General features: G+C 40.0%; 1 protein-coding gene across 4 annotated transcripts in view; it reads left to right on the top strand.

Annotated features, from left to right (window-relative positions):
* The window catches only part of IKZF2 (IKAROS family zinc finger 2), a 175,562-nt gene that overhangs the window by 1,839 nt on the left and 147,711 nt on the right, over positions 1-26,012 (top strand). For 3 of the 4 annotated variants that reach the window (XM_081340965.1, XM_081340964.1, XM_081340970.1), the window contains exons 2-3: positions 953-1,001; positions 1,480-1,584. In XM_081340965.1, the coding sequence (XP_081197091.1) occupies positions 968-1,001; positions 1,480-1,584 (139 nt within the window). In that variant the 5' untranslated portion in view covers positions 953-967. Of the gene's footprint in view, positions 1-952; positions 1,002-1,479; positions 1,585-26,012 lie in introns of those variants that run through there. The other variant, XM_081340968.1, reaches the window with a different exon arrangement.

Below are 26,012 nucleotides of genomic sequence, written 5' to 3'. Positions count from 1 at the left end.
AGAAATGGAGCTGCCTGTTTTCCAGTAAGTAATGGAGAAATTCCAGGAGCTGGGGCTAAATATACTTGGCAATCAATACAGAAATGGTTCATTGTGAATAATTTAACTGCTTGATGTAATAAGAGTTTTGAAACTAAAGGCAAAAGGGAGCTGGGGATCTAGGAGGAGAAAATGCAATTTTTTGCTGGGCATGTTTTTTTTCCCAATTTCACTTTAAAATGTTGATTATTTACCTTTTTATTTTATTTCATTTTTATTCATATAGGAAATGACTGTGTGTCATCTAATATGGTTATTTGATTTCTAGAAAGTAATAGCATGCTGCTTGCTAGCAAAGTGCTTCAAGAAACTTTTGAGACTGCAGTAATGCAAGCAGTCTGGAACTACTTTAAAAATTGCCCCAGGGTTAAAAACTTAAGCTAGAATAAACTGGTTCCTGTGCAAAAATGTTATATCAGTGTCATGGAAGCATACATTTTCCATTTTTTGTTCACACCATAGAAGAGCCATAATGGTAAGAAACTTTATAGCATTGACATTTGACAGTACTTAAAATTCAGTCCAAAAATTCCTACTTGAGATACTCAGATTCCCTGTTGGATTTATTAACAAATACGTTCCTGCCTTTGTGTAGAAGTAGCTGTTGATTGTTAAGCCACTAGAAAGCCTGTTAACACATACCTGACCTAAATAGGATTTATTTAGAAACTGGTTAGTAATTATTTTAGTGTGTGATTCCCCCTTGCCTTCTCCTGGGGTTCATTTTTGGAAAAAAGTAATTAACTTATTCTGATCATTGGGTGCTTTCAGAAAAATTCCAGGCAAAGAGGCTTCTGCTACGCAAACACTGGTTTGATTAGCAAGGACAAAAAGGAGAGTTGACTAAGAAACCTAGGTCTTTCAACAGTTGTCAGATGAGGGCATCTTTGATGGTGTACTTTTTATTTTATAGCACTGCACTTTGATTATGGAAGTGGAGGCTACTGATGGATACCTGCCCTGTAAGTATCGGTTTAATTTTTCTTTCACTGTTTGGACTTTTGCTTTATTGGGAGATGAAGATAATTCTTTATTATCATTATTTTATTTTTTGTTGGTTTGGTCATTTCAGTGATACTATATAGATGTCTTGATGGACAGAAGATGATAGGCAGACTGTATGGAACATATTTCCCTCTTTGTGTTTTTTTTTTAAATATACCATACACTGTATGCAAAGGAACTGAGTGTGAATTTGAAGGGGTGTGGATATTTCTTTGGCCTTGTCCCAAGACCATAATATTAAACCAGTGTTGTTAATGTTGAGCAAGCAAATAAACCTTTCTGCCATATCTTGTAGCAGTTGTAACCTGCACACTAGCCTTTAATGAATGGAAGAATCTAATAACCTTGGGAGCAAAATTACCAGAAACAGTTTTGTCCTGGGTGCAAATAACAGTTTTTCTAAATAAAAACTGACACTTTTTAAAAATATAATAGGTGACCATGACCTTTCACCTGAAAGGGAACACTCCAATGTGGCGATTGACCTTACTTCAAGCACACCCAATGGGCAACATACCTCACCAAATCACCTGACAAGCAGTAAGTTATCTTTTAAAGTGTTTTGCATAATAGATTAATTAATCTTGCCAGTCTTGGTTTGTATATAAAGAAGAGAGGGCAGATTGGTTCTTCATACTAATGTACACCTGAATGTGATTGCTAGTTTGAATTACTCCTAAATTGCTAATGAGTACTAGTGTTTAGCTGAACATGATAGAAAAACTTAAACTTGTTGGAAGTTGGGTGGGAAGTTCTTTTATGATGCAAACATGGCTACAGATTAGTACCAAGCAAAAGCAGATATTTCAGTATTCAGATATTCCAAAAATATATTTGCTGGACTGAATGATTGAAAAAAACACATAAATTGTTCTCTGTTACTGGTCCACCTCCCTTCCCTTTACTTTTTGAGCCTTTTTAAAATGAGTTTTATGTTGATGGATGCTTGCAACACTTTAAATGCTTAAAAAAGAAAATATACATTTCTCCTGGCTATCGACACTTATTTATCAGATATAAATATGACTATTGCTGGCTCATAGTCAAGTGATCATCCATTAGGACTCTTTTAAAGTTCTTTTTTGCTTGGGACTATAAATAAATAGTTATATTTAATTCCAGATTAATCTCTGCTTCAAATACAAATTTGTAGTAATAAAATATGATCTTTCTATCATCCCTTTCTGAGAGGGAGCTATTGTATTTAGTCATTTTCTCTATCCTTCAGCAAATTATGAGCAAAAAAAAAGTTTTTATGAGTGTGTGAATTGCAAGATTATTAAAAAGCACTCAGTTACTTACTTGTTGCTAATGATATGTTATTAGTGTCCTGGACTAAATTTTTTGGATAAGTCTTATGAGGAATATAAACAACATTTAAATTTTGGAATAGAAGTTTAGATATCATTTATGTTTCTTATAAAACTAGGAAGAGTGGAGTGTATAAGGGACCAATATTTTTGCAATGGTTTTGATTTGGTTAAATATTCTTAAAATATAATAAAATGTAGAAATAAGTTAATGTCAGAGACAGGAGATTTGATGTATCTATTCCAGCTAATCTACTACAATATGTATTTTTTGTGGCCAAAACTGAGACCTGAATTGGTAATAATGAAAACTTTCATCATTTAGTCTTATCCTGTTGCACTTCCAGCATTTCATTCCTTCAAATAAATAATAGAACAATTTGCCCTGAGGCTCCTTTGAAAAGATCAATTGAGAACTACATCCCTTAACATGATCTTGGTTATTTAGATCCTGTTAAAACAAGAAGGAAGCCCATAATAGGCAACTGACTTGGCTTTTTATATACAGTAAATATTGTATGTACGAGACAGCAGAAAGGGAAAAAAAACCTGCTTTTGAAACAAACCATTCTCACCCAACTGTATCAAAATTACATGCTTTGTAGAGAGTGTTTTTCCCCTCATATTTATTAGCCTGTGGCAATTCCAAGTGAGTAAGACTTGGCTATGCTATGTATGTTTTTGTGTTTCCTTCCAAAAGGTTGGGGGTCAATTTTTTTTGGCACATGTTTCATAGATGTCAGCTTCATCTTTTCATTACTGCATCTATAATTACATATACATAGATTATAGATGAAGCCAAGTTTTTTTCTTTTTAATGAGGAGTGCTACCTGCTACATTAGATTGGCTCATGTAATGTATTACATATACTTTACAGAAAAAATGCTGTGCCTTGGATTATTAATTTGAGTACCTTATTGACAAGTTTGTAATTGAACATTGATGGGAAAATATAAATAAGAAACAGGACTTATCTCTAATTTTGTTTCAGTATTGAATGATAATACAGGCTGTCATGGAACAAAAATTTCATTCATTATACATATTGAAATTGTAATGAATGAGTTGCATGAGCCCTTGCTACAGCAGATAGGAAAACTCTGGATCATAGTTGGTTGAACAGTTGTGATCAACCAACTGATTAATAAACTCAAAGATGCTGATGACACTTCTTATTTTTGGTAGGGAATAGAACATGTATTTGAGATTTTTATTCTGCTCTTGCCTGTTGTTATCCCAAGTAGCTGCACTATCTGCCTCTAAAGCTGAGTTGGCTTTGCCATGGTCTGATCAAACAGAAAAGATTACTGAGAGTTTTCACCTGTAGGAAAGCTAAGTCCCTTGCTCAGTCTGAGGAAGAAGCTGTAGTTAAAGGATTGCAGGAAATGTTCATAACACGCCGATATATGTAGCTCTTGGCATTTACATATCTATACTCTGCTTCAAGCTCAAAACATTTCTAGAAAGCTGAAAACAGCCGGTTGGAGAGATAGGGGGTTTGGGAAGGTTTGCACTTGAAATGATTCAAAACAAAATGTTTTGCACACGCCTGTAATTTAGTGATCTCAGTCGTTTCAGCACAGAGAAAAATACAGCAGTGGAGAAAACTTAACACCTTCTGATTTCATACTGTTTGTTAAGTATCTTTGTATCATTTTACAGACAACATAGATACTATATATCTTAAACAGTGGTGGCATCTTCTTCTTCACTTCCTCTTTTACCACTTCTGGTGTCAAGCGAGATGCAAAATTCTGGCTCTTTCTCTTCTGGCAGCCTCAACCATTGTTAACTGATGCTGTTATACTGTGTCTTTGATGTTGTCTCTATCTTCTTTTGAGTCTGCCTTACGTTCTTCCTCGTGGTGGAGTGCCGTGTGGTAAATAACAGTCTAGATTTGCACAAATGTTTTAGATAACTTCCTTAGCTGTGGCTCTTTGTTTGCTTTGCTCTGCTGTTGGGTGTATCCGTTCCTTTGGTTTTTATGTATAGGCTTCTTCGAAATGATTAGAAATGATTAGCTTATATCTTGGCTTTTGTATATTTACACATAAAGAAAAAATGTATCTGGAACACCAGTCTTTCTATGTGTGCTTTCTATGTATTTTTACATAGAAGAATGTATGGGCTTGAAGTGGTGCTCTTCAAGTATGAACTCTTTATGGGGATTTGTATTAATATGATCAAATCATATTTGTAATGCTTTGGAAAGGTTTTACTGTTCTGTTAGTGGACTGTGGCTCAGTTCAGCTTTAAAATGTTGCCTGATTCTTTTGGTTAACTCAACCTTCTGAAATTTGGTAACTCTTAGTTGTATAGCAGTTCAAATCCCACGTTTCACTAATGCTGGGAATTAGGGAAGTTGGTGTCCAACACTTCTGAAAGGCCTTAGATTGGGTTACACAGGGTTAACTACATGAAAATATAAGGTATTATTGCTCTAGTCTGCTTTGATTTAATAAAGCATTTTTCCAATCAATTGTCTGGCTTTCTGATTCACATATCTAAAAAATGTCCAACTAATAAAATGAAGTATTGACAACTTATATTAATTATTATCTGCCGTTAACAAGGTTTACTTATAAGCTTCTTTCACACTCATGTTTCTTCTACATTTTACATTTGCTGCACAGTGAATGTAAATTTTATTAACAGTTTGGATTATTTTAACTGAGGGACATTTTTCCTAAAATGTACAATGAGAGCTTTTTAATTTACATTGGTGCTTAATTGGTCCCCATTCTGGTGCTCTCATTGAAAAATGATCCTGATGCTGGGAAAGATTGAAGGCAAAAGGAAAAGGGGAAGGTAGAGAATGAGATGGTTAGAGAGTGTCATTAACACAATGAACATAAATTTGGGCAAACCTGGGGAGACAGGCAGAGTATCCTGGCTTGCTATGGCCCATAGGGTCACAAAAACTTAGCAACTGAACAATAACATTCTGATGCTCAATTCAGATGGAAAGATCCATTATATACAGGTAGTCCTTGACTTATAACAATTCATTTAGTGACCATTTGAAGTTACAATGGCACTGGAAAAAGTGATTTATGACCATTTTTCACGCATGTGATCAAAATTTGGATGTTTGATACCTGACATGTATTTATAAAGATTGCAGTGTCCCAGAGTCATGCAATCAGCTTTTGGGACATTCCCACAAGCAAAGTCAATGGGAAAGCCAAATTCACTTATCAACCATGTTACTAACTTATCAACTGCAGTGATTCACCTAACAACTGTGGCAAAAAATGTCATAAAATAGGGCAAAACTCACTTAACAAATATCTCACTTAGCAACAGAAATGTTGGGCTCAGGTATGGTCGTAAGTTAAGGACTATCTGTAGACAAAAGTTTTAATTGTGATTTCTTTTTAAATGTTCCACTCTGGTTCATTAACCTATTGCAAATAAATTATTGTACATATGTTTTCTTATTTTTCCACCTTTTCCAGAGAGTGAAGAAGAAAAACTTTGGATTTACTTTAAACTATGACAAGAGTGCTTGCACCTTTAAGGTATCTTTTGATTTAATCTAATAAGCTGAAACTGGAAAGAGGCATCAGTCTACTATGCCATGCGTGGCAAAAGTTTTCCCTCCCAAAAGCAGGCTTAGGACTGAAGATGGTCAACTGGTTAAGAGATTCTGTCATTCAGGAAGGAAAACCATGTGTAATCTTGAAAAATGGCACTGATAAAAGCCACTCCCCCCCCCACACACATTACCAAGGTGTTACCATCCTTACCTCCAATAAAATACATAAAAATTGAACAAGTAAATACCTGGTATTTGTAATGTATTCTGAGGGTGTTGTGTCCTTCACAAGATATTAGATGAGAATTAGGTTGATTTCTGCATCAATCAACCTACTGGACTTACTATCCCAAATCCCAACTAAAATTCCTTCATCTGCTACTGCTGCTCCCCTCAGCCCAGCACTATGTTGTACCAGGAGAGGGGTGGGGCAAAAATGAAGCTTCTTCCATGTTCATTCTTTGTATTGTAAGCTCGCTATCACAGTCAACTTAGTAGGAAAACTTTTAGCCTGGATTGGCCAGGAGCAGCTCTGGCCTATATTCCTCTGGACAGGGTGCTTTGCCCTGTGGGCTCATTCTTGACAAAGCTCAAAAAGTGTCCCTTGCTTTGATCTGGGATATTCAGTAGCAGCAGACTGTCTGTTCTGCCCCTCATGGAATTTTGTAGGGGGAAAAAAATACTACGCTGTACCCACATGTAAAAAAGAGAATTTACTAAGTGAAAAGTTAAGGCATCACTGCTTGATAAATAAATGTGTTATTCAAATCTTTTTCTGATTTATTCTGCATTGATGTAACTTCCGAACCACCATTTGCCTTCAACCAATAGTTTTATGACTGAAAATTTGTTCTGGTGAAATAAACAAGGATTTCAGGACAAACCCAGTCTTTCCTCAAATTAATAGTTTATAGAAATGCTGGCTTAGACTCATAAAATTAAGTATCTATGATTGTTGTAAGTTTTTGTTAGATTTGTCCAGGTAGCCTAAATTCTTCAAGTTGAACAATGGAAGATTGGAATTTGTAACAGTGACACTTACTCCAGTTCCCATAAGGGAGATGATTTTTCTTCCTTCTCTTTTTGTTCCGCCCCAACCTTTTGGTGGAATTTTACTGAAATATTCAAAAATCTGAACTGCTCTGTATGTTTCCTGTATATATATTTTGAGAGCACATATAGTGTGTTCCTTAGTAGTATGTTATGTTTTTCTTGGGCAGAAAATACAAGATGTGGGTTTAGCTCTTCTTTACTATAGTTTGTGGTCTGTCTGAGCAAGATTTTCGACATTTTATCTATGTTTGCCAATTTGTCTGATAATAGTGCTTAAGATAGTGGTAGTGAAAGTAAATTTATTGGACTTCATTCTCCTGCTCCCCAGCCATTTACATTGGGGTCCTTAAGAAAAGCTTCTTCATGATGAGTCCACAGTTATATGCAGTTACTTTCCTTGGAGTATTATTATACCAGACATGACTCATCCGTTGGCATATGACATGATTCCACTTAATTTGCATACTGTAATTGTATAGCAATGCAGCAAAACTTGTTTCAGACTATTTCTTCCCTCACACCATAAGTTTGTCAAATTTCATTACTGGGTGTAATGCTTGTTAAATACAGCTTACTAGTAATAGATGTGAAATTATAGTGTGTTGTATACGTACACAAACTTATACACGTACATAAACATGCTTACTCCTTTCTAAATATTAAGGTAGGCAACTAGCAGGCTGCATATGGTTCCCATTATGTCCTTTTGTAACAATTGAATCACCTGAGTTTTATCACAAGTTGGTGGCAAACTGCCATTTAATGGGCCTCTGCCAAAAAAGTATGCCCTGTCCATTCTAATGTATACTATAACATGCTTTTAGGTGTTCTACAAAATATTTTATTATACTGATATTCATATTGTATTTTATTATAGTGCTAAGTCTTATTACTGTATTAGTTTTCATTATTAAAAATAAATACTGCAAAAAACCCCAAAAGTTTCTTAGCACTACATTGGTTGTATTGATTGACTATTAATGTATTATATGTTGCTATTTTGTCCAAAGCAAAGCACAATTAATAAGCATAATATAAAGACATCAAATTATATTAGCAAAATGAAAGTACAAATCAAAAAGCAATGCTAAAATCTGATGAGTCCCAGTGAAATAAACTGAGGAGGTCTTTACAGCTGAGAAATATTAAGATTTCAATCGGGATAGAATACCAGCATAATTTAACATCAAATTTTCCTCAAATACTCCTGTCCTCTTTGGAAGCCTTAAAAAATATAAAAGAGAATTTCAGATTGGAACTCAGTGAATTAGCTGGGGACTCTTTATGGTGTGAAATTCCTTTCAAATCCATCTTAATGTATCTTCGAATATTGACTATAAAAAATTTCATAGATGATACTACACCTCCTGAAAATTTTATTGTGTAATTTCATTCATTTTAGAAAAGGTTGTAATAGAATTCACACATATTACTCTCTCTGGTGGCAAGAGACATTTAATTACTCATTTTGATTTAACATTTTTGAGGAAACTGGAAAAAAACCTCAGCAAGGTTTTTGATAATTGAGTGGCTTCATTGTCCATTTCCCCCAAGGTTTATAAAGTGATGCAACATAAGAAATGAATTCATTTTTTGTCTTGTTAGCTACCAGGTTTACTGTAGCAAAGCACCAAGTAACTAGTACATTATTGTTTGGATTAATAGTATTTAAAGGTGCATTGGCTAAAGAATTAATGCAATAGCAAAGAATCTTGAAGAATCTTTCGTTTAAAAATTAGCTTATTCAAATTTCCCTCCATTCTTAAAATATATTAACAAACTAATTGCTAATAAATAACATCTGTACAACTATGTTCTGGGACATAAATATTGTATATGAGTTTATTTTTTGCTCTTTCATCATAAAAGGTAAAGGTTCCCTTGCACATGCATGCTAGTCGTTTCCAACTCTAGGGGCCGGTGCTCATCTCCGTTTCAAAGCCGAAGAGCCAGCGCTTGCCTGAGGATGTCTCCATGGTCATGTGGCCGGCATGACTAGACGCCAAAGGCGCACAGAACGCTGTTACCTTCCCACTGCAGTGGTCCCTATTTTTCTACTTGCATTTTTACGTGCTTTCGAACTGCTAGGTTGGCAGAAGCTGGGACGAGTAACAGGCGCTCACTCTGTTACGCGGCACTCGGGATTCGACCCGCCAAACTGCCGATCTTCTGATCGACAAGCTCAGCGTCCTAACCCACTGAGCCACCGCGTCCCTTTCATCACATATTTAGGCAAATTTGCTGGCATGTGGTTTTTGCTGTTTCAGTACATTAGTCAACTTTTTATGTTTAGAAAACAAGCAAACAAAAATCTTACAGTTTTTGATGGCACATTTATTTTTTGAGGGAGATCTGACATAATGCAAATATTCAAGTTCTCCGAATGCAGTCTACATAATCTTCATTCATTTTGTGAGTAAATGTTCAGATGTTGAGTCAGACAAATCATTCAGCAAATAATTCTGTGAAGTGGTGAAGCTTGAGCTGCTTGTTTCATAATTGCACTTAAAGAAAAAGCGTTATTGTTTAGTGCTGTCATACATTTTGTTCTATTTATTGTGATTTTTAGGCAACTTTTGTAATCTATTAGTAAGAACTAAGCAAATACCATTGGACCTACTTTGCAGTAAGCATACACAGAATTGTGTTATTACTTTCCTTTTTATTTTTATTCATGAAGAATGTTTTAACTATAGTCATTAAATAAATTACTGGGCTGGGATTTCACAGCATAATAAGCCAAAAACAGTCTGTTGTCCATTATTTAGTCATGGATCTAAATTAACTACTAAGACAAGGACAGTAAGATATGTCCTCATGCACAGGGTGGCCAAATATTATTTTGAAAATTGTTCTGTTATATTGACTGATATTGTCATTCTGTCTTCTCATACAACTAGGAATATAACACAAAGAAATATTGAGAGAACTACCATTTGAAAACTGTGTTAAAGTTACTAATAATGGGGAAAGTGATCGTACGAAGAGCTTTTTCTCTCTGAATGTTGAGTTTTTCAAAACACTGTTATCTTGTTAGGAAGAGTAATCATCAACCTGCCAACACACCATCTCTCATAGCCACCCTGCTGAATATATTATTTACAGGTGACTGGATTTTGTCAGCCAGGCCTGTCACCCTCACATTTAGGTTGCTTCAAAGCTGCCTTCTTAAAGTTGCTTCAGTGGTCACAACTTTAGTCATGTCCCCTAACACTGGAAATCTATCATTGTAAAGAGACTGTAAGTTTAAATTGCAAATCTATGCATCATTCTTTGCCAAAGCAAAAAGCCAGAAATATCAGGCATGGGTTTTGTAATCTAATTTATTTAACCTGCCCAATTTTGTTAACTTCCCAAACTTTTTCTGTTTTACAAATTATTTCTATTTTTTCTGTGTTGATTATACAGATATTCACATGGAACTAGCTTATGAAAGTTGCTGTCACCCAATTTTTGTGAACTGCCCTGATCAATAATGTTTTATAGTTCAATAAAATTTTCAAAATCTAGGAACCCATAAGTTTACAGCTTAGCTGGCTGGAACTAAATATAAATTTGGATAAGGGAGGAATAAGACTGAGAAATTAAAGAAAAATAAAAGTAACTTATCTTGAAAATTGTAATGAAATTATTTACAATGAAATAGTAACATTATCATCCTCAATTTTTCTATTTCTACATTGCTGCTTTTGTAATTTAGTAAAAATTACAATGAAACCAATCATATTTTGAGTAAATTTTATTTAGATTTTTATTTATCTATTTAACTGCCCATCTCCCTCAGATTTCTCTATAATGGTATAGAATTGGAGCTGCGAGATAAATATGGCCTGATTCTGATTTTTCTGCCATCAGGCTATTGCTCTCAGTCATGCATGAGTTTCACAAGCTCTGGAAACAAACTTTGCAATGGGAGAGATACCTTGGTATCCATATCAGCCAGTAAAAATTAAACATTTTTTTCAGTCTCCCAGAAATAAGGTTAGAAGAGCTATTAGCACTTATTTATGTACTTCTTAATAGAAATTTCAATACAACTGAATATGAGTTTGTATTTCAATATTATTCTCTTTACAAGGGCTTGTAGGATTTCCACATATATGATTTTATAAAATTTTACTTCCAACTCTGCTGACAGAATAATACTGAACTTTAATAATATACCGTAAATGATCATCAAAATGTATTGCTTGTAAATTGATCTAGATACAACGCTGCTTTAAAGCAATGCATCGCTGTGACCCACTTGCACCCTAAGTGAAGGTTATATTACATTTCATTCATACAGGTAGTACTTGAACTATGACCACAATTGAGCCCAAAATTTTTGTTGCTAAGTGAGTTTTGCCCCATTTACAAGCTTTCTTGTTACAGTGTGAAGTGAATCATTGCAGTTGTTAAGTTAGTAACACGGTTGCTAAATTAGTAACACGGTTGTTAAGTGAATCTGGCTTCCCCCACTGACTTTGCTTGTTAAAAGGTCACAAAAGGTGATCACATGACCCCGGGACATGGCAACCATTATAAGTATGAACCAGCTGCCAAGCATCCAAATTTTGATCATGTGACTATGGGGATGCTGCAACAGTGGTAAATGTGAAAAACAGTCATAAGTCACTTTTTCAGTGCAGTTGTAACTTCAAGAGAATGTTTAGCTGATATATAAATGTTAAAACTGATGAAAGTCTATTGTGTGGAATTCATATGGGAATATTCCTTTGCAGGTAATATAGGTCAAATTAATTTTACAGCTTAAGGGAATCTCTTTCCAGTAATTGTATCAAATGCCACCTTTGACAGCATGTTTGATTTTTACAGACTATGTAAAGATAGGATCATATGTTCCACTATCAGTTGTATAGGAACTGCTGTAGTAAAATGTCTGCGGGCGTAGATCTTATGTTCAGTTCACGTCTTTCTATCCCACGTTTTCTTGATATCTTTTTGTCAGCTATTTTGCTATAGGTTTCAAAATATAGACTACATTTAAAATGAGCAAAGTGTAAATAGGAAAACATCAGCTGTTTTCCAGCCAACAATCCTGGAAACAAATACGCAGTGCTTTTTTTGTAAAAGAAAAAGGTGCCGGAACTCACACATGTCATACAACCCGCCTTGCCTACCCCTACAAGGTTTCATCCAAAAAAGGTGCTGGAACTCCGTTCTGAGCGTTCTATGAGAAAAAAAGCCCTGCAAATACATATGGTTGTTTTAATAAGTCAGTGAGAAATGGTGGATTGATGTTCCCGTGATTTGGAAAATATGCTTCCAAATCAAATCAGCAGCATTGTATCATGCAGTCCAGAAGGTTGAAATCAGAGAGAGAGAGATTGGATCTATACATATTTTCTCACTCCTAGATATTGAAGTTACAAGAGTACATCTCTCTAACTCAGGATAAATGAATTGGAACAAAATATCCATATGTTCACAAAATCAGTATTTTCTCTGTTTTTTAAAAAAACTACTAGAATTGCTCTTTATATTTTAACTCAGTTTCAGATACAAATAATGGTTTCACGAGATAAAACATAATTAAAGATAGAGTGCTGTGATAACACGTGTAAAGATATGTTCTGAATTATTTAGTTGTATTGTCTGAACAAAGGTGCCAATTCCAGTTGAAATTAATGGAAAACTTTGCATTTGGCATCTCTGTGGCACTGAGAGCTAGTATTACAGGATTAAAATTTTTCATTTGTAAGACAAAGTATGCTAGAGTAGGAGCAATCCTATTTATGTGCCGTTCTTCCCTAACCCTTGCCATCTTCCTAAAATCTTTGGCCATTATCTTAATGTAACTATTTTCAAGCTATATGTTTCAGCTTTTATCTATAATAGCATATGTTTTAAAGTGTTGCTGTAATGCGGTTGAGGCCAAAGAAACAGAATATCGAGCCATTTCCCGACAGATAACAATCTGGGGTTTTTTTGTATTTATTTTACTCAAGGATGCTCAACATGTTCAGAGAGGGTTATAATTATAATCTCAAGATTGATGCTTTTGGCAAGAGTGTAAATTTTGTCTAGTTGTAATCCATTAAAAAATCAATAATCATCTCATACTGAAATACAGTTTGTTTTCCAGTTACATTTAGGTTTTTAAATTTATATTTTATTTTATATTTCTTCTGAATTCCTCAGACAATGACTGGCTTTGGAGGATTGGTGAATCCAGTAATGCAGGGCTTTTCAACCAGTGGTACGGGTACCACCTGTGGTACATTGGCACGTGGCAGGTGGTACGCGGCCATCCTAGAAAAGTGGTAGCGGGGGAGGGGAATGAGCTGAACCGGTGGCAGCACCGCACAAGCCTAAGCGAGAGATGGCTGGAGCTGGAGGGCTGTCAGGGCTCAGTGGAAGTGCCAGGATCAGCACCAGGCTCCAGCTGGAGCTCAGCGCTGATCCCAGTGCTTCTGCTGAGCCCAGAAGACGTGCTGATTAGCTGGAATGTTGCAGCATCTCCAGGGTCTTGTGATTTACATTTAGATGCTTCGCAACTGATTCATATTTATGACGGTCACAGTGTCCCAGGTCATGTGAAGTGACCCAAACCTGCTGCAACCACCCAGAAGATGGGGGGGAGAATAAAAGCCAAACACCCCCCCCAACCCCACCCCTGCTGCCAATCCTCAACAGAAATGCTCACAACAATAAAAACCTCAGACAGGAGGAAGAGTGTGTCCGGGCAGGAAGGCAGGTGTCTTGCTCGGCTGTGGCTTGGGGGGCACTTTTTTCAGTGCCATTGTAACTTCGAACAGTCACTAAGCGAACTGTTGTAAGTCGAGGACTACCTGTACTTCATCACTTTTTTCCTTTTTTGGGAGGGGGGATCATCAAGTTTTTGACACCTTGCTAGGTGACTGGTGGTACTTGGATGTTGCCATATCCTAAAAGTGGTACAATGGGTAAAAAGGTTCAAAAGCCCTGCAGTAGTGTGTTTACGTATTAATTAAATATTTTCTTTCAGCACATAATAGCTATCACAGTGTAGTGTGTGGTTATAAAATAAAACTTAATATATGCAATCATACTTTAAAACACAAACATTCTTTGTTCAGCCACATACAGTTTTTTCAGACAATTTCACTAGGATTGTCTGCCAATTTTTATTCTTATCTTATCTTATATCTTTATCCCACCTTTATTATTTTTTAAAAATAACACTTCATCACGAACATATCCAACACACTGCCCACCTTTTCTCCACCATAACCAGACATGGGTGGGGGTTATGGTTATGGTATCTCAGCCATGTTCTCCAGTACAATAATTCAGGGGCATTATTTTTATTTCATTCAGTCTTTCTACTAGTCCAGCTTTCACAATCATAAATTCCAAATGGGAAAATCATAGCCTTGACAATATGTACCTTTATTGCAGTATGATGTACGCCAGGGGTTGCCAAAACGTTTCTGGGTTGGTGGCCTGGTGGGAAAGGGAGGGACAGGCACCTTTATGTGCACATGCATGCACATATAAATGTGGCTGTATGTGTGTGTGAATGGGGACATGAGAATGCATGCTCCACAAACGGGGCTGCTAGCACTGGTGAGAGGGTCTCAGCTTGCGGCTTGGCTAGCGCCAATGAGAGCCTCATGGCTTGTGGCTCGACTACCGCTGGTGAGAGGCTTGTGGCTCAGCTAGCACCAGCATGCATCTTAACTAGTGCTGGTGCAAGGGCAGGGAGTGTTGGGGACGTCTGATGTACACTACTTTAATATTTCGTCATGATTTTCTTCCTGAGTAGCAGATATCTGTTTCTTTCATGACTACAGTCACCATTCCTGTAAATTTTTGAGGTTAGCAAAATAAGTACAATTTCAGGTTTTCTGCCTCTTTGCATTGGGTTAAAAATCCCTGTTGAAAATAGTTCTTGATAATGAATTAATAATATATAGCTTAAAATAAAAATGTTTTACAATTGATTAAATGAACTAATATTAATAACACATAGATTTCTGGAGTTAATTTCATATGCACGGAGCTACTACTGTAATTATTATCTATTAATTTAGAACATTTCACTGTCAGGCTAGAGAGCAGGGGCATACTGCTGGGTTGGGAAAGCAAGAGGGTGGGGAGGGAGTGTGCATGAGAGGTGTCATGTGGGTGAAGGAGAGAGTGCATGGAGATGCAGAAGAGGTGTTGAATGGGTTGGGGAGGGTATGCAAGGGATATATATTCAAGAGGCAGCAGGAGAGGCACTGCAAGTGGCACTGATTAGGAAGGGAGAGTGTATGTAGGTGTTCAGGAGGTGCTGCATAGGTCAGAATATGCTTGAGAGAAGCTGTGTGGAGAGGGCGTGAACAAGAGGCTTAGGTTGGCAAGGATGCAAGGGGGTGCACAAGATGTGCTGGGTCAGGAAGGGTCAAGGAGAGCACATGAAGTGCATGAGAGGCACTTCATGGATTGGCAAGTATGGGTAAGAGGCACCATGTAGGTTGGGGAGTTTGCACAAGAGGTGCTGCATGAGTTAGAGCAAGTGCTCTAACTGGTGTGGTGTGGTAGCAATGCAAAGAGTCTGGGGGAAGGTCCATGGTGGGGGAGACTTACCCAATGACTTGCAATCTTTCCTGCTGGCATCCCCATTTGAATTTCAGGGAAGCTGGCATGGAAGGTTGCAAATTGTGACTTTATGATCATGGAATGCTTGGGGTAAGTTGTAAATGTGAACTTGTTGGCAGGCATCCAGGTTGAGATCATGTGACTAGAGAGATTCTAGAACAGGCAGAACTCTGAGGACTGGTTGTTATTCAGTGCCATTGTAACTTTGAATGGGCACTGAAGAAATGGTCATAAGTTGAGGACTTCCTGTAGTATACAATATACAATAAGAGACTCTTAGTGGGATCTAGTTCACAAGAAAAACTGTAAGTTGGGGGCAGAGAATAATCTCAGGCTCCTATATTTGTGAAAGAAAAAAAAATGAAATGCTACTCCTGCTCACTTATTCCTGTTGCTTGCATTAGTTTCTCACTAAAGCAGCGCATCTATGGTTGGATTCAGCCCTGGGAAGGCTGGGGTTATGTAATTTTATTTAATTTGGAGTAAAATGAGCAGGTACATGAAGGTTTATTCTGTTTCTTCTTCTCTTTATTCTGCCACTAAACTTTAGCCTGCTTCTAGCCACTATTGTCACCACATGCACAATAATTGAATTGGTGGTAATGTCAGGGCCTACTTCAAGCCCACATCTTAAGAAAGCAGATCTCTTGGAAACAGTTTCTTCCAAGCAGGAACTTTTATTAAGAATAGGAGATAGCATGCATAATAGACAGGATCTGAGGGATTCCCTTACAGATCGGTATTTTAAAGTGTCCCTAAGCAAACCCCACCCCACAGTTCATCCGGGCGGTGCAGATCGGTAAATCCCCAGGTGTTAAGTTTGTTGATGGGAAAAGAAAGATAACATCAGTCTGGCTCTGTTTGTGCAGGATCATTCCACAGCTCTTCACACCTCATTGTGAGGATGGAGAAATAAACCAGGTCCTGGAGGTTTGTATCTCCCCCCCCCATTTCCCCAGCTGCCCTGTTAGGGAGGAGAAGTTCAGAGGGATGCATAGTATGGAGGCAATTTGTTACATTGTAATGGATAGAAGACACAAAGGCGAATAAACAAAAGGTTACATGTAGTTAATAGAGGAAGTGAAAGCAATAAAACCCTCATACATATCCCCCCTCCCACTTGGGAGTATGGCAGAATCCAGGGAAAAGTAAGATATGGTTTTAGATAAGAGATAGTTAGAAATGAAATATAAATGGATTCTGACAGGTGATATGAACTCCAACCAGCCTTTTTCTCTGGTTTATATAGGGAAAATGAGATCATTTTTCATCCAAGAGTGTCTGGCAATGCTATGCCTGTAGTTTGCAGGACACTGGTAGCTGCTTTACTAAATGACTAAAAACAAATATAAATATGCATAAACAGAGGGACAGAATCAAGATCAGGTGAAGTGTTAATACCATTTTACAATGCCTTGGTAAATCCACACTTGGAATATTGCACCCAGTTTTGGTCACCACGATGTAAAAAAGATGTTGAGACTCTAGCAAGAGTACAGAGAAGAGCAACAAAGATGATTAGGGGACTGGAGGCTAAAACGTATAAGGAACTGTTACTGAAACTGGGCATGTCTAGTTTAATGAAGAGGAGGACCAGGGGAGACATGATAGCAGTGTTCCAATATCTCAGGGGTTGCCACAAAGAAGAGGGAGTCAAGCTATTCTCCAAAGCACCTGAAGGCAGGACAAGAAGCAATGGATAGAAACTAATCAAGGAGAGAAGCAACCTAGAACTGAGGAGAAATTTCCTGACAGCTAAAACAATTAATCAGTGGAACAACCTGCCTCCAGAAGTTGTGAATGCTCCAACACTGGAAGTTTTTAAGAAGAGACTGGACAGCCATTTGTCTGAAATGGTATAGGGTTTCCTGCCTAGGGTTGGACTAGAAGACCTCCAAGGCCCCTTCCAACTCGTTGTTGTTGTTGTTGTTGTTGTTATTATTGTACACTATGTGAACTGTCTAATATTTCTGTATTTAGGTGGAGGCAATTTCAGTTCTAGCTGCCAACAATACATGTTTTGCATATTAAGAGAACATAAATGAATGTTCAGCTCCATTTGTTTCCATGTGCGCATGAACTTACATCTATATGCATTCCAGCTTAAGTATGAAATGAACAGCAGTGTACTTGATACAATGATGAATATTTCATTAGTGCCAGTTTTTGATTCTTTTGTCTGGTGAAATGTTTATGCTGAACAACCTATCATGTTCATGTTGGTCTAAGATTCATTTTGTGGCATTTTAATATATATTTTATTTGCTGTTATTACAGTTTTGGTGAATATGAATACAGAAAGCAATTAATTTTCTACCAAATTATAGTTTGGTATTATGAGAACTATTCTTGGGTTTCCATTTTTTCTCTTTTTCTCTTTCACCTACACAATAGCAAAGTCCTGGACTTCTGAATTTTAAAGAACAATAATTGCTTTCCATCAGGAAAAAAATTGTTCTGTGAAAATGATCTGTTGCCTTCTATTCTCAATCATTTGCATGTCAATCATTGCTAGGACTCTTCATTGTCTTGAGTTCTGAAAAAGCAGAACTCTTACAATATTTTTACAATATGGACAAAACAATATTTGATATTGAATAATTAATTGCTTCACATTATGGCTTCTAGAAAGACTACAGCATTTTTTTTAATTTTCAAAAAATATATATCTGGAATTTATCCAGGGGGAAACAATTGACCTGTTTTGCCCATTTTACAGGCTCACTTGGTTAGAGTTTTTTGGGTGGCAGGATTTCTTCCACTCTTGTTACATTTTTCCTTCTTCTCTCATATATGGTTGTCAGGACCCACTCTTGGCTAGCTGATCTGGAGGCTCACTGATAAAGATGCAGATTTCATTAATTACATGTTTTGTTTGTTTATGTTCCTTTTGAGAATTAAATCTGAGTTTCTATGGAATGATATTTAGCAATTAGATAAACTTTGCAGCATTGAGTTAAATGAAGTGAAAAAGTAAATGAAAATATCTAGTTCGATGTTGTATATGTTCGACAAATTAAATCTCTATGTTGGGATCCAAATGTATCCTAGAAATAAGGGAAGTTAGCACAGTGCTGTAAAACTTTGGACATCTTGTGCATATGAATCTAGAGCAAAATTGCTTTTGAAAATATACATTTAAATTATACAAGAGTTAAATTTTAATCTGTACATGGCAATATTTTGTCTTTCTCTTATCCATGTTCTAGTGCATTAATTTTTCCAGGCATTTTGAACTAGCATTAGCCAACATCAGCTTGAGGGACTGGAGTATCTGTTTAAATTTAGAAACACAAATTCAGATTTGAAAAACATAGAGAAGATTTTTCTTAATGTAAATTCTGGGCCGAGTCCACGGCAGAGTGGAGAGACAATACGCTATGCACTGTGATGGAGAATCAGTATTGCCATCACCTCACAGGAGAAACCACCAGTTCTTGAACATCAGATACAAATAGGCTAGAAAGTTTTCAAAGGCTATTTTCACTCAGCTCTTAAATGATATATACTTGCTGATTTTTTTGTCTTACAGTAGAGTAGTGAGTGATAGAATATGGATGACCAGCACCATCCAGCTCTTTCTCACAATGGGTAGGGGTTTTCAGCTTCATAGGAACTTCAGAAGATTCCTGATACAGAGTCAAATCTTTAGTCTATTTAACTTGTTTTGTATATATAGACTGGAAGTTGCTTTTCACAGTTCCAAAGCAGCAGTTTTTTAAATTTTGTGTGGAGGTGTGAATTGATCATGAAACTTCCTGCAGGCTTCTTTGAAGCATAATTACCCTGGCAATCACTTAATGGGCAATTGATTAAAGAAATTTGGTCTGTTTTTCCCTTAGACTGTACACTAAATCTTTGGAAGATATAGAAGGTATTGCTAAAATTTTGCGTATTGGGCCACTCAGTTTACAGCAATAGCCAAATAGATAAATTACATAATCTTACTTATGAAAAGGCCCTTATTCAGAACAAATAAATTTAAATAACCCAAATTTCCACCACAAATGTTTATCTCAATTTACGTTTGTCTTTGATAGCTGTTTACATTAGTATAATATTTTGAAATATACATGCCACTACCTTATGAAGCCCATGAAGATGACTGTTTAGCTTTTTCATGGATTACAGGCGGTCCTCAGTGTACAACCGTTCATTTAGCAACTATTTTAAGTTACAATGGCACTGAAAAAAGTGACTTATGATGGGTCCTTGCACTTACAACCATTGCAGTGTTCTTATGGTCATGTGATAGCCATTTGTGACCTTTTCAGCTGGCTTCCGACAAGCAAAGTCTATAGCAGAAGCTGGAGTTGCTTAACAACTACATAATTTACTTAACAACTGCAGTAATTCATTTAACAATCATGGCAAAAATGGTCATAAAATTAGACACAACTCACTTAATAGCTGCCTTGCTTAGCAATGAGAATTCTGGCCCAAACTGGTCATAAGTCAAGGACTACCTGTATATTGTTAAGAAATTTCTTTTTTTAACTTTCCAGTTGTAATATGTGAAGGTGTCTTACAAATCAATATTAGGATTGCTATCTTTTTACTCTGACAAAATTTTACAGTAGCTTTTCAAGAGAAACAAGAATAGAGAAAAGGCAATTTAGTGTTTCCAGTTTTTTGACATCTTTGGAATTTTGATAAAATGTTATATACATTGCAATAAAATAGTTTCCCATAGTAAACATAGGAAGTGCAGCTTACTCATTTACAAAACAACTGCCTTAGTGAGCAAGGCTAATCAAAAATGTTCCAAACACAAGCTGTAAGAAATTTTTATTTTTTATTTTAATCCCATTTATATCCCGCCCTTCTCCGAAGACTCAGGGCGGCTTACAATCTAAAGCACAAACCAATCAGTCAAGTTATTATTTTTTAGCCTTAAATAATATGACAGAATGTCAGGATCTCCATCATCGGCCTAGCGCCTTGCTGGCATTCTGCCCTCAAAGGGGAAGGGAGAGGGGAAGCATTTGGGGCAATTCACACCTCAGTATCTAAAGGTGGAAAATGGGGAGGGAGAGCTGACGTGAAGAAAACCAGAGCTGTTTGTACTGATTACGCTGAGCATCTTCAAGGCCACTTGCCATGGATGTGAAATTCCAGCAGTCTAAACAAACCAGAGTTTCCCACAACATCACAGAAATCCTGGATTGGGTGGTAACGGACCAGACATTGGGGGGAGGGATGGGGAATATTGGGTTTGGCTCTTTATATTGGTGAGCGGGAACTTCAGTTTCCACCTCTCCTTCCTGCAACCTACATCATTAGTATAAGTTCTTTTCAATTCAATTAATTGGAGTTGAGAGTCTGCTTTCCTAAATGACATTAGGTGGAATCTGCAATTTTGGTCAACCTGGATATTACCTCTACCGTAGGGACCATGTATACAATATCAACTCAAGGGCATGACCAGGAAGAAATTGAAACCTGGGGGGAGGCATCTACTATGCCCCCTCTGGCAGGACTGTCCAAGTGGCTGGGAGAAGATGACTCATTGAGACCCTATTATCCCTAGGGGTCAGGAGAAAAGAGGAGAGGGAAGAGAGACCCCAGGGGGTGACATTCACCCACAGGAGCAGGGCATCCATTGACGTGGAAAGCAAGCCAAGCTGGAAGGGCTGGAGGAAGAAAGTGATGAGTGCAGACAAAGCAACCAGGTGCACTGATGATGGAACAGGCCATAAAGTTCATGTGGGAGACCTTCAAGAACCTCAGGGCATGCGAAACCCTAGTTTGAATGGGACAACTGATGCGCGTCCACCCCCCACTGCAGCTGGCAATGGAACATCCATCCCCAGTGTGATGGCTGGCACTTCAATCAGCCCAACAATGGTGGCTGCCACCACCCTAGTGCTGGGGATGGCTGCCTAGCAGGGAGCACCTGCCGGACCAGCTCTGGAGAGAAGCAGAGCCTGAAAGAGACACACCCCAGGTGTGAAATTTAATGGAGACCCCCAGCAACTGGGATTCTGGCCCACCTCTGGACCTACATGGTGGAGTTTGGCCACTGAAGAAGCCAAGGTGTGATGTATTACCATGGCCCTGGAGGGGCCAGCTGCCCAGTGGATGGTGACCCTCTACAGTGACAACCCCCCATAGCTTAGAAATCTCAACCGCTTCATGGCCACCCTCCACAAGCAATTCGAAGATTCCTTGGCCTAGCGCAAGGACAGGGACTGCACTAAAACCATTCTGCAAGGGAGGAAGGGTATGGCCAAATACACCCAGAAATTTTGCAAGCTGGCATGCTGATTAACTGACTGGACACAATACATCTCATCAGCTGCTTCAAGGATGGGCTGAATTATGAAATCTATAACACCTGTGTCTCCATGGATGGTATGTCCTGGAGGAGGAAGTGGAGATCAACCTGGCCCAGAACAAACACCAATCGGGACATTGAAAGCCCCTCCCTGAAAAGTAGGATGCCACCAAACCACTGACAAGCCTCAAGGCCCACAGCAGCACCCAACAGCTTGCTTTAAGTATGGAAGGGAGGGGCACCATGCAGCGGAGTTCAGAGTTAGCTGTCCAGCAAAAAACCTGTCTCCTGGGCCCACAAAGAAGTCACCGCCATGGACCCAAGAAACAGCCCTGGAGGGAATGCAAGTTGTAGAGTTCTCCATCCCCCAGGGCTGGTGATAGAACTCCAACCAACCTGGGGAAACCAATACTGATTCTGACATCAACCCCCTAGTAAGTGGCACCATCACCAGGGTGACCATCCCCATAGAACTAGTGGTCCAATCCTTGGAACTCAAAGCAAGTTTGCTGGCCCTCCTGGACTCAGGTTGCACCAGATGCCTGGTCAACCCTGCCCTAGTTAAGAAGCTAGGAGCCAGTGGCTTTCTGTCAGCTGGATGGCTCCATAGCAGGGGGGATCCCAGTGACATTTATTACCGAACCAGTGGAGTTGCAGATACCAAGACTCCATACCAAAGCATGGAGACCACTGGTGCTGGGACTAGCATGGCTGCTCAAATGGAATCCTTATGTGAACTGGTGCAGTGAACTGTTAACAATACAATTGATCAGCCTGAGGAAAAATTAGAGGAGGGACCAGTGGGCCCAGGATCCCAGACAGGAGATGGGAGCTGTGCCCCAGGAACAGAAGAAGGAAAGCCCTCAAATCCCCAAAGAGTACAAAGGCCTGTGGGATGTATTTAGCGGAAAGGGGTTGGATGCACTCCCACCCCACCGGCCCACTGGCTGTTACATAGAAAAACTGCTGGGGGCCAAATTACCCAAACCCAAACTATACTCAATGATCCCTAGAGAACTGGAGGAGCTATGGACTTTCATTTACAAACATTTAGAATGAGGATTCATTCAAACAGCCCATCTCCAAGTAGCTGCCCCAATTCTGTTCTGAGAAAAGAAAGACAAAGGGTTAAATTCTGTATGCATGGAAAATGTTTATCCCCTGCCCCTAATGAAAGACATGCTGGGCCATCTGACAATTTTTTTTCTCATAAAGCTACACCTGCAAGAAGCATATTATCAAGTTACCATGTTTTCCCAAAAGTATGACTTTGTCTTACTTTCCTTTGGGCTCTGAAATAAGCAGAAGGTCTTACTTTCAGGGAGGGCTTACTTTCTGCTGGTACCGACACCACTAGGCCACAAGAGTGCGGGGGTGGGGCAGGGCCTATGCATGCAGTGGAGAAGCAACATGGCGGTGAGAGCGTGGTGGTGGCCCAGGTATGGTGTTCTGTACCAGCCTGCTACCAGCCCTGCAGAAAAGGCAACCCCTTTACAAACGGCAAGAGGCTGGAATTACGCCTGCCAAATTTATTACTACAAAAACAAACAAGACACAAACCAAGAAACAGGAGCTTTGAAACACTATCCGAGCGGTTGCCTTCAGCAAACCAGCCCTCCCCACACATTCCCTTATATAGAGTTCAGGGCGTGGCTTCTCTCTGCCTCCTTCCGAGAAGCCCCATTGCCTTCCTCTGTTTACTCCTAATTGACTGCCTCCTGCGTCGGGCGTCCTTGAACAGGGCCAGCTGTGGGTCATCTTCATCCACACTGTCAGGCTCACACAGCTGGGTCTCCGTGGTGACCAAGTGGGAGGGGCCTGGCTGAGGGCTATCATCAGCAAGATCTTCAACCCCCTCAGCAAGGTCTTCAACACCCCCCTGCTCCTCTGAGTCATCCGACCCAACTGCCGAACCCACAGGCTGACCCTGAATCACAACACTATCCCGCACCGCAGGGCCCTTCCCCCGGGTCTGCCGATCCGGATGCGGTCGGGATGGAAATTGTTCATGAAAAGCGGTCACCAACGCAGGGGCATGAATGGCGGTCGCGTCTTCCCAGGTGAAGTCCTCTGGTCCGTAACCTTTCCATTCAATCAGGTACTGGAAACGGCCTTTCAGCCAACGGGAATCCCTGATGCTGGCGACCTCGTACTCGGGGGTGCTGCCTCCATCACGAGGTCCTGATGGGGGAGGTTCCGCTCGGCGAAGTGGACAGGCCGGTTGCTCGGGGACCAACAGAGACCAATGAAAGACTGGGTGCACGCACAGGGAACGTGGCAGAGTTAAGCGATAGGCGACCGGATTGATGACAGCCTCGACTGGGAACGGTGCTAAATATCGGTGATCTAACTTTCTCACCAGCCGTGTTGACGGTAGGTTCCTGGTGGACAACCAGACCCGATCTCCCACTGATAGTGGAGGCGTATCCCGTCTTCACCGATCAGCAAACCTTTTGTAATCGGCCTTGGCCTTCTCTAACTGACGTCGCACCAATCGATGGATTGCCTGTAACTCTGCCATGAAGTCGTTCGCTGCCGGCTCCGGTGAGTCCACGGGAGAAAGGGGGAAAAACCGGGGGTGATATCCCACATTGTCCAAGAACGGTGTCAGCTGTGTGGACGTGTGCTGCGAATTGTTAAATACAAACTCAGCTACGGCCAGATAGTCCACCCAATTGTTTTGCTGCAGATTGACGTAGCAGTGCAGATATTGTTCCAGGATACCAATGACCTTCTCGGTTCCCCCGTCAGTTTGAGGATGATGCGCGGACGAGAGGCAAATCTTGATATCCAACGCATGCATCAACTCCTGCCAGAAGCGGGCTGTAAACTGGGCCCCCCTATCAGAGACGACTCTATCAGGGAGGCCGTGCAGCCGAAACACCTGCTGAATGAACATACGACTAGTGGCGCGGGCTGACGGTAAGCCGCGACAGGGAATGAAGTGCGCCATCTTGGTCAGCATGTCCACCATGTACACTGTCATAAAACCAGAGGATGGGGGTAAATCTGTCAGAAAGTCCATGGACACAGCCCCCCAGGGTCTTTTGGGTGTCGGCAAAGGCTGCAGTAATCCAGGCGGGGCCCCTGTCGCTGACTTGGCCTGCCTGCATGGGATGCAGGAGGTAACATAGGACTGGATGTTGTGTCGGACTCGGGACCACCAGAAGGTACGGGAGACCAGGTTCAGGGTCTTGAACAGGCCAAAATGCCCTGCCGCCGGGTTATCGTGACACTGGCTGAGGATGAGTCCCCTGAGTGGCCCTCCCGGAACGTACAGCCAGTCACGATAATACAAGAGTCCATCTGTGACCGTCCAAGGAGAATCTGGCCCCACCTCCTCCTTCCGCTGAGCCACCCACACCTCCTGCTGCTGTGCCTCCCGGATCCGAGCCCGTATATCAACCGGCTCCCGCACCGCAGCAAAAGACTCAACGGGAATCACTGTCCTGGGCAGAAGCTTGTCTTCCACTCGGGAATATTCGGGCTTCCTGGACAGAGCATCCGCTCTTTGATTGTGCCCGCTAGGTATGTACCGAACCCAGAAGTCAAACCTCGTAAAGAAAAGAGACCACCGGATCTGGCGTTGGTTCAAATTCCGAGCGGTCTGCAGGCTTTCCAAATTCTTATGGTCCGTCCGGACCTCGATTTGATCCTGCGCTCCCTCCAGATGATGCCTCCAGGCCTCGAATGCCGCTTTGATGGCCAGCAGCTCCTCCCAGATTGTATAATTGCGCTCCGAAGGGTTCAGTTTTCATGAATGGTACGCGCAAGGGAAGAGGGTACCGCTGGGCATTGTTGCCTGGAGTAACACCGCCCCAATGGCAATGTCGGAGGCGTCCGCCTCCACAACAAACGGCCGTTGCGGGTCAGGATGCTTCAAGATGGGCTCCTTCATGAAGGCTTCCTTCAAAGTCTGGAAAGCCTGTTGTTCTGGAGCGTTCCACTGGAACCGAGTCTTCTTCTGCAGGAGCCGGGTGAGGGGGGCTGTCAAGGCAGCAAACCCATGGATGAAAGTTCGGTAATAGTTGGCGAACCCAAGAAGTCGCTGAACATCCTTCACGCGACGTGGGGGTTGCCAACTCTGCAAAGACTCAACCTTACTCGGCTCCATGGCGATGCCCTCAAGAGAAATGCGGTGACTCAGGAAATCGATGGTCACCCGGTAGAACTGGCATTTCTCCAACTTGGCAAACAGCCGATGTTCTCGGAGTCGCTTCA

Source organism: Vipera berus, assembly GCF_964194415.1.
Source record: "Vipera berus genome assembly, chromosome: 1".
Lineage (NCBI taxonomy): Eukaryota > Metazoa > Chordata > Lepidosauria > Squamata > Viperidae > Vipera > Vipera berus.
The sequence above is the reverse complement of the archived record's forward strand: the minus strand, read 5'-3'. Positions and strand labels throughout refer to the sequence as shown.